Source organism: Castanea sativa, chromosome 2 (genome assembly GCF_040712315.1).
Source record: "Castanea sativa cultivar Marrone di Chiusa Pesio chromosome 2, ASM4071231v1".
Taxonomy (NCBI): domain Eukaryota; kingdom Viridiplantae; phylum Streptophyta; class Magnoliopsida; order Fagales; family Fagaceae; genus Castanea; species Castanea sativa.
Genome location: NC_134014.1, coordinates 11,568,646 through 11,577,788, shown reverse-complemented (window position 1 = coordinate 11,577,788; position 9,143 = coordinate 11,568,646). Strand labels below are relative to the sequence as shown.

General features: G+C 30.1%; 1 protein-coding gene across 1 annotated transcript; it reads left to right on the top strand.

Moving 5' to 3' along the window:
* Positions 1-4,195: 4,195 nt before the first annotated feature.
* On the top strand, positions 4,196-5,620 carry LOC142626137 (major allergen Pru ar 1-like). The gene is made up of 2 exons (XM_075799923.1): positions 4,196-4,433; positions 5,164-5,620. The coding sequence occupies exons 1-2, from the start codon at positions 4,250-4,252 to the stop codon at positions 5,460-5,462; spliced, it is 483 nt and encodes a 160-aa protein (XP_075656038.1). The 5' UTR covers positions 4,196-4,249; the 3' UTR covers positions 5,463-5,620.
* Positions 5,621-9,143: the final 3,523 nt, after the last annotated feature.

Here is a 9,143-nt window from a genome sequence, read left to right as displayed (position 1 = left end):
TTCTCGGGAGTGGTAACTTTAAATTTACCCAGTGGGGTTTTGCCTCGGTAGTTTTCCTCATTCGTAAACAAATCACCTATGTCAAATTTATTTTTTGTTGTATTTAACTTAGTTGGTTATTTGTTTGTGCTACCACGCATATTATATGTAATTGAATCTAATAATTCAATTGGCTAATTAATTTATTTAATTTACCAAAGGGGTTAATACATTCTTGGCCTATCAGGTGTAATGTCTATATAATAAAAGTTGGGCTTGGAAGTGGTAGCTGTGCCAAGTGACTGCATTAAATTGCAGAAATTATTTTTAGAATTAAAAAAAATAATATAATTTTTTTTGTACTTATCTTCTTCTCCTATAATTTCTAAATTGATAAAAATCTTAATTTGATTACATTCCACACTCTTCATCTAATCTTTTTATTATTATAACTTATAAGTTGATAAAAAATTTTAATTGGATTACAATTCAAACTCTTCATCTAATCCTTTTTTTGTTTAAATTATATTACTACATGTATAAAAAACACATAAAAAAAAGCATCAACAATCTTCATCTATTCCTTTTTTTAAATTTAAATTATATTACTTCGTGTAAAAAAAAAACATAATTTCCATTAAAGAAAAACAACAATAGATTCAACAGCAAAATCTTCCTTTTCACACGTGACTTTTTTTTAGATAATTATTGTTCATACCGATTTACCAAAAATGTTTTTGGATGAAGTTAAAATAAATTTTAAAAAATGTAATAAATATTTGAGTTTAAAGTAAACACCTTCTCTTTCTTCTAAAAAAAAGGTATCTATATATAATAAATGTTTGCTCTTCTAAATTTTTTTTTTTTGTTATAGAAGAAAAGTTTCCTTTTTTCAATAAAAAAAATTTTTTTTTCTTTTTTATTTCTACTCATATTACCTTTTTTTTTAATTCACATTTTATGGGATTTACGAGATAGCAACAAAAAAATTGATTAGAAATCTTAATTCCATATCAATTTAAATTCTATATCAATTGAAACTCTATCTATATATTAATATATATATATATATATATATATATATATATATATATATATATATCATTTTCTTCATTATTATTTTTTCATTTTGTTTAAGCTATTTTTATTTAACTTCAAAAAAATTAATAAAATCTTCTCACATACGTTTTAACCCAATTCATAATATTAAACTTTTGTACTCATTTATTCTCTTCTACAATAATTGGTTTAGGTTTTAGTTACATACTCACACTTTCATCTCTCAAAGTGATAAAAACAGTAAACAAGTTTATTCTTTGTTCTTTTTCTAAATTTATAACTTAATTTATAATTTGTCTTAATTTCTTAATTTTAAATTATGAATAATTTTGATTACATTCTTTATATTGAATGTAAAGGGTTGTTTATAGGTTTTTGGTTGTGTTATATTCTTTGGAAAAAAAATGAAATAAAACAAAATAAAAGAGTTTATATAAATTTGGCAAGAAAGCTAAATAGATAAACCTAAGAAATATTTACTAATAATAGTTTTATTAGTAACTTTTTATTAACATGATTTAAAAAAAATTGAATAAAGAGATAACTTATTAACGTAATTTAAACTCAACTAAAACTTTTTTTAATGGATTGGTTTAAAAAAATTTCAAAGTAATTTTCTAATTATTAACTACTATGCGCTAACTTCTAACTACCAAAATCCACAATTGAATTACTAATCTGTATGAGATACCACTTCCAAATATTAATATCTTAGCTATTATATATTAACGCTGACTTTGTTTCTTTTTTCTTTTTTTTTTTTAATAAAAGAAGGGTTTTCTCCCTCCCTACAAAACAAATGGATTATAACAAGAATTAGCTTAGAAGGGGTAAGACTACACCGCCTATTGTCTACAATAAATGTTAAATTCATATCATTTTCATGAATATACACACGCTACACGAAGGAATTATAACAAGTATTAGCTAGACAGGGGTAAGACTACACTACCTCTTTTCTACAATAAATATTAAATTCAGATCATTTTTCATGCATATACACAAACATGTAGCATGCAACGCACACAACTTAAATTTTAAGTTTAAACTTAAACTTGGTAGAGTGGAACTCACTCAACTTCAGTGTCTTCTTCCATATTTTCAAGGACAAAAATTAAATTATCATGTGAGTCTCTCTCTACTTTAAATTTTTAATATTTTAGATTGTTCTTAATTATTGAATTGAGGTTTCACTTAAACGCGATCTCAATTATTGTTTTTCATGGTTTTTAACTATTAAGTTCAAGGGTTTTCTATTTAAATATATGTGATTAGTTGAGCCTTAAAATTCAATGTATTATTGAAAATCATTTTACATATATATATATTTTTAGGTACCTCTACTATCTTCCATTCAATTATATATATATATATATATATATATATATATGCATTTAATAATACCTTAGTTTCACATAACATGCATTCATTATGTAACTTAAAAGTAAAATATTCATTTATTTAAAGTAAATTAACTAAAAGAATTATTTATATATAAATTTTGATTAAGTCGTGCATCGCACAGGCATAATGCTAGTGTATATATGTGTGTGTATATATATATATATATATATATATATAATACCTTAGTTTCACACAACATGCATTCATTATGCAACTTAAAAGTAAAATATTCATTTATTTTAAGTAAATTAACTAAAAGAATTATTTATATATAAATTTTGATTAAGCCGTGCATCGCACAGGCATAATGCTAGTATATATATATAAATAAAAGTTAAATCGCCATTTGTTATTATACATTTATGTCGATTTCAACGCCGTATAGATTGACAAGTATGACAATGATGTTTCAAGAATGATGGAGATGATGCATTATAAATGAATGAGGAAGTTTAAACTTTTAAGATATAAAATAGTAATTGTAAAGTAGCTTCATATGATTGGGGTATAATAAAAATGGTATTAGCAACATCTTTTCTTTTTTTTTTCTTGATAAACACACACACATACACATATATATATATATAGGGGAAGGGGAATGGGATAAGGAAATACACTCACAACTCTTCTTTAATAATATTACAATTACAATTGATTACCTTGATAAATTGTGAAAAAAAAAAATTATACTTTACCACCCTAAACTATATCCTAAATTATACTTTGCACCTTAAACTTTGTGAATGCACATTTTGTACTCTAAACTATAACTTTTGTTAGACTTTGCACTCTAACATTAATGGCAAACTTAACCTTAGGGTACAAAATATAACAAATGTCATAATTTAGGATGCAAAATATACATTTAAAAAGTTCAAAGTGCAAAGTATAATTTAGAGTATAGTTTAAAACGATAAAGTGTAATTCCAAAAAAAAAATATTATGAAACATAGCATTACTTTAAATGAATTATGAAAAAATATTATAAAAATATTCTTATGGGTTTTTGTGACGCATATTGTTGGTCATTTTCAAATTGATTTCAATAAAATGCAGATTTGACAAATGTGATGTGTCAAATTAGTATTTTATTACCAATACAATACTTGGTTCTAAATGAGTTCATTGCTTATGCAAACTAGGATCCTGTGAAGAAAAATTATTACCTTCACAATCCACACTCCTTATACATCATTAGTATAAAATTTGTACATCAAATATCTACAAATTGTTGAACATCCATATTTTTCACAAGGTGTGCCGTGTGCGTAGAGAATAGATAATTTTGCTTGAAAGACTCTTGGTCCTTCACTAATACATGAGCAAGCACCCATATTTACCTATTTAGATTGATGACATGGTCAATGAATCCTGTCTTCAATCGTAAGACCACCTATGCTTTCGTATTCTAGGTGTTCCATTGGTAACTCCTCCACGATTATCACAAGACTTATGGTACAACTAGTTTTTCTCCAAACTATACCAAAAATAAGTCTAGAAATAAAAAAAATAAAAATAAAAATTCACAAGTTTTTTATAACCGTTGACGTGATCCGCTGTCATTGATACGTAATAAAGATAAATAATGTTAATAATAGACTCATGTGAAATAAATACTAAAATTTCACATGGTTTTGACTATATAAATTATTATTGAAACTTTCATGCCAGGTAACCTTGAGCCTCCTCCTCACTCTATAAAAGCTACCCTCTACTCCTTTAGTACTGACATCTTCAAAGCTCATCAAAACGCTCCTTACAGTTCACATTTTTCTTTGCTCACTTTCAAAACTCGTTTCAAGTCATCATGGGTGTCATCACTCATGAATCTCAAGGAACCTCAGTTATCCCCCCAGCTAGGCTTTTCAAGGCCTTTATCCTTGATGGTGACAACCTCATCCCAAAGGCTGTACCACAGGCCATTAAGTCCATTGAAATAATTGAAGGAAATGGAGGACCTGGAACCATCAGGAAGATTACCTTTGGCGAAGGTCAGCTTCAATATTAATATCTGAGATGTAAGATGGTATTTAATGCTATGTTTAGAAGTTTTGAGAGAGAAGAGAGTAGAGGGAAGGAGAGTAGTGGAAAAAAGAGTAGAGAAGAATTGTTATCCTCCACCTTATTTGGATGTTTTAAAAATTAAGTAAAGAAAAATAGAATAATTAGTTTTTTCATTTGTAATTTTGTTAATATAGTAAAGGCAAATTTGGTAATTCATTTGGTCAAGCATTTTTATGCTTCACTCTCTCTCCAAATCTCTCCAATTTGGGAGAATTAAAAATGGAGTAATTCTTAGGTACTCTTGGAGTACGGAGAATGGTGCTCCCTCCTCTCACATTCATAGTGGAATCCGCTCATTAATGTGAGAGGAGGGAGTACCATTTCATTATACTCCGCGACTATCTAAGAATTTTCCTTAAAAATAAGGAGTTAGAAGTAGTTCAAACCCCTCTCCCCTCTTCCTTAAAAAACATTCAAACAAGGTAAGCTAATTACTCTCCCTTCCTCTACTCTACTCCCCTCCTTCTTCCAACATCCAAACGTAGCATAAAAGTAAATTTGAGTGAAATATACAAAGAAAATTAATATATGTAACCACAAGATGTAAACAAGTCCAAAACTACAAACAAGATATTAGGTTTTTTATTTTTTTTTTTTGGGTTTCTTCTTCGCATATGATAGTAAGGAAGTAACAAATCTTGTCTATATTTTTTGCAGGCAGCAAATATAAATATGGAAAGCACAGGATTGATGTGATGGACCCTGAAAACTTTACATGTTGCTATAGTGTGATTGAGGGTGATGGTTTGTCTGACAAGGTAGAGAGTATCTCTACTGAGACCAAGATTGTGGCAAGCCCTGATGGAGGATCCATCGTGAAGAGGACCAGCACGTACCAGACAAAGGGTGACTTTCAGCTCACGGAGGAGCAATTCCAGGCTGGTAAAGAAAGGGCCTCTATGCTTTTCAAGGCTGTTGAGGCCTACCTCGTGGCACACCCTGATCTCTACAACTAAACCTAGTGTTTATTTATGTTGGTGTGTCCCCTTGGCAGTTCAGGTTGCGGCCTTTTCTTTTTCTATTTGTGTCCGGTCAAAATTTGTTCTTTGGCTGGCTAATTAAGAAGTTTGTGGTGGTCATTATATGCTACCTTATGAAGTTATCAAGTTGAAAAATTGGGAAGTGAATAATGTGTAATATTTTCAATAAATATACATAATGAGAATGAATCATTGTATTGCTTACAAATTGTGAGTGCATTTTTTCCTCAAAAAAAAAAAAAAATTGAGCGCATTTATTTCTCTTGGGAAATCCAAACAAAAAAATTTTAATTTTCAGGTTTTGAACAATTTAAACATCTTTGACATTTAGATGCAGAGGTCTGCTTTGCAGCTCATATATATATATATATATATATATACACACACACCATCAACAATTCCTTGTCCAATACTTTTATCAAAAATAGGCATACATTCATCATCTTTTTTAACAGAATGTTTAATACACTCTCTGGATTCTTCTGTGAGATGTGAATCCCACCATCCTTGAAGAGTACCAAATAAACCAGTAACAGGCAATTCAACAATGTCAGGGTGATCAAGATCATTATGGTTATTTATGTATGCAGTAGCAACCATAGACATATGAGCCATTTTGTTAACAATTTCTTGTTCAAACAAGCCATCAATATTCTATTCATAAAGCTTTTCAGCAGAAACAGAGAATTGGGTTTGAAAAAATCTTTCTTCAAACTGCATATTAGGAGGAGTAGGTTTTGAATACCGGTTTTTTGTAAAAGACATAGGTTTGGATTTTCCAACAAATCTTTTAACTTCTGGTATACCATCATCAAAAACATTTTTGTAAGAAACAGAAGATAAAGAATCAGAACCTGTATCTTCTTGAGAAGCAAATTCATCTTCCTTTCTTGAAATAGCATAAGCAGCACTTCTAGAAGTAGAAGTAGAAGTACCTTCAGTTTTAACTTTTAAATCAACAAGCATTTTTTCAACCTTTTCAAGAGTCTTACTCTGAGAGGTTTTGAAATTCATTTTTTCTCTTTAACTGGGTAAATCAATCAAAGGTTTCTCAAGTTTTGAAACAACAGTTTTTTCAACAATCTTTTCTTCAAAACAGTCAAGCTGTTGACCAATAACATGCAAAGACTCATTAGCAAAATTATTTTTTTCAATAATGGTAGAAACAGGGGTTTTATCATTAGCAATTTTGAAAGGGGAGGCTTTCACATCAGTAATTTGACAGGTTATCAAAACAGTTTCAAGAGGTGGATGATTGGACCTAATAGTGGTTTTGTCTTCCTTAACAAAATTTTATTTTCTTATGACGCTCAAATGATGTTTTGAAGCTTCATCTTTTGAGACATAATAATTTTCAAGGTAATCAATAAACAGAATATGTTTTTGCAATTCATTCATTTTTTCTTTCCATTTTCTCTTAACTCGATCTTTCTTGGACTGAGCAAAAGCACTTTCGTAATACTTCCTTTTACTTCTGTTTTTGGCAAAAATAAATTCATTATACAAGGCAACCATATCAATTTCAAATTTTTTATTCAAAAGATTTAAAACTCTTAATTGACTTTGGTAAATAGGGGTTTCAATAGGTGGAAAATCATATCTAGAAGGAGCATCAGATTTTGCATCATCTTCTTCTTCATTAGCATCTCTGCTAATTTTAGAGGAAGGTTCAGCTTTAGTAGAGTAAAAAGCAGTGCTAACCTGGGAGTTATTACTTGAAACTCCTTTTTGCTTTAAATCAGTGGGTTTTTCAAAATTCTTTTGTAAAAACTCCTTAACATCACGGTCTCTTTTAGCAAAACTTTCAGATCCAACAAAGGAATTTCTTCCTTCATTGATCCTCAAAGGTTTGTTATCACCAAAGCATATTTTAACAATTCCATCAAGATATTGTTGAATATGAGTAAGATCCAATTCATCAAAAGTAAGTTTAACAAGTGGTGATTCTCGTTCCAAAATCCATTCTTTGGGAAGACTAACATCTTGCCATTGAATCATTTTCGGGACTTGAATCTTAGCATCAAGGGTTGAACATTGGATTAACATGGTCTTACCAGCAAGATCTCTACCTCTAGCAAGAGGACTCAATTGAGGATCAAGCAATCTATAATAAATGCAGTAAATAAGAGCAAAAGGCTTACTGCCTTCATCCATATCATAACCAGATGTCAATATGTTTAAAGTCAAAGCTTTAACAATATTAAGATCATCCAAAGCAAGAGCAAGATCAAGAAAACAGTCAAAATAAACAGGACCATCATACAAAGAAGCAGTAATCATACCAAGAATGCTATCATTAAAATTTTTAAATCTAGCATCTCTAAGGCACATGTGAACAAAAGCATTAATACCTTTTCTAGTCAATGGTTTAATAGCAACTTGAACAAGACCAATATGCAAATATTTGAGTTTCTTAGTCATGAAATCATTAATATTTTTCTAGAAAACAAACAACATTTTTCATGAGTTTTAGAGATAGAAAAAGTTTGTTCAATAGTTCTAACTCTATATTCAGAAAAAGGCATGTTTTCAGTCCAACTAAGCTAGTAAATAGACTTAGAAAAGACTTTTGGAATATTCCATTCTTGGAAATCAGGGTACTCACTTTCTTCTACAGTGTGATCTTCTTCATTTACAATATTAGGAGGACAACTAGTCCTAGAGTTAACAGAGGAGTTGGATCTCCACATCCTATCCATTCTATCCTAGTTATAATACTCAATTATCATGTTTTTCTCACAACCGTTGCATTTCATAACACATACCATAACCAACCCTATACCTCTCATGCCTTAACGCTCTCTCTAGCTCAACGGGCCTTATTGTTCAGTTCTAGGAATTCACTTTACGACTACGGTGGCGCCAACGATGGTAAGAAGGGGACTTGACAACCAAGTATCACAAGTTTGGGTAGACACAGATAGAACACAAAGAACACAACTAGTGGCCAAGGAAAGAATGGCTCTGATACCATAAAGGGGGTGGATGCACGGTGCAGAAGGCCGAAGCACAACAAGATAGCAATAATTCAAAGTATATGTAGTTGAAATTAAGGCGGTAGAACCAGCCAAACAATTATATCAAAATAAATCAAAAGATATTGAAAACAGTTGTGTATTGAAAATAATTCAAAACACTTACAGTAGTAGTAGTTACAGGATTACAATAGTCAACAAGATAAGCAACAAGGTTTAATAGTTATAAGCTTTGGGTAAATAGGAAAGCAGTTGAATTTTGGAGAGAGGGGATTCTAAAGGAAAACCATAGAGAATTCTTAGTAGTGAATTGTATGAGAAGTGAATTCTGTGAGAAGTAAATTTTGATTTGTATTAAGTGATAACCCCCTTTATATAGGTAAATAAAGCAGTAAATAGTGAAAGTAAATAGTGACTTTTTTCACTATTCATATAAGGGTCCATGATGGACAGCAGGGGTGAAAAATCCGGAAGCTTTATCAAAAGAATTGGCCATATCAGGTTGGCTTTTATGCTGAAAGTAGTTTGGCATGTTATGCTGAAAGTAGCATCAGTGAAAGCAGTAGTAGGAACTTTATCCTTGGGTAAATATTGTAGCACCATTGGCCTTTGTGCAGGCTAGACAAATACTGAAAGCATAAGTCGGGGGAGCATTAATCAGGAAAGCATCAATCAGGGCCTT

Coding starts and splice junctions, on each gene's coding strand:
- LOC142626137 (XM_075799923.1), top strand. CDS start 4,250: ATGGGTGTCATCACTCATGAATCTCAAGGAACCTCAGTTATCCCCCCA. Junction 4,434..5,163: donor GAAGATTACCTTTGGCGAAG/GTCAGCTTCAAT, acceptor TATTTTTTGCAG/GCAGCAAATATAAATATGGA.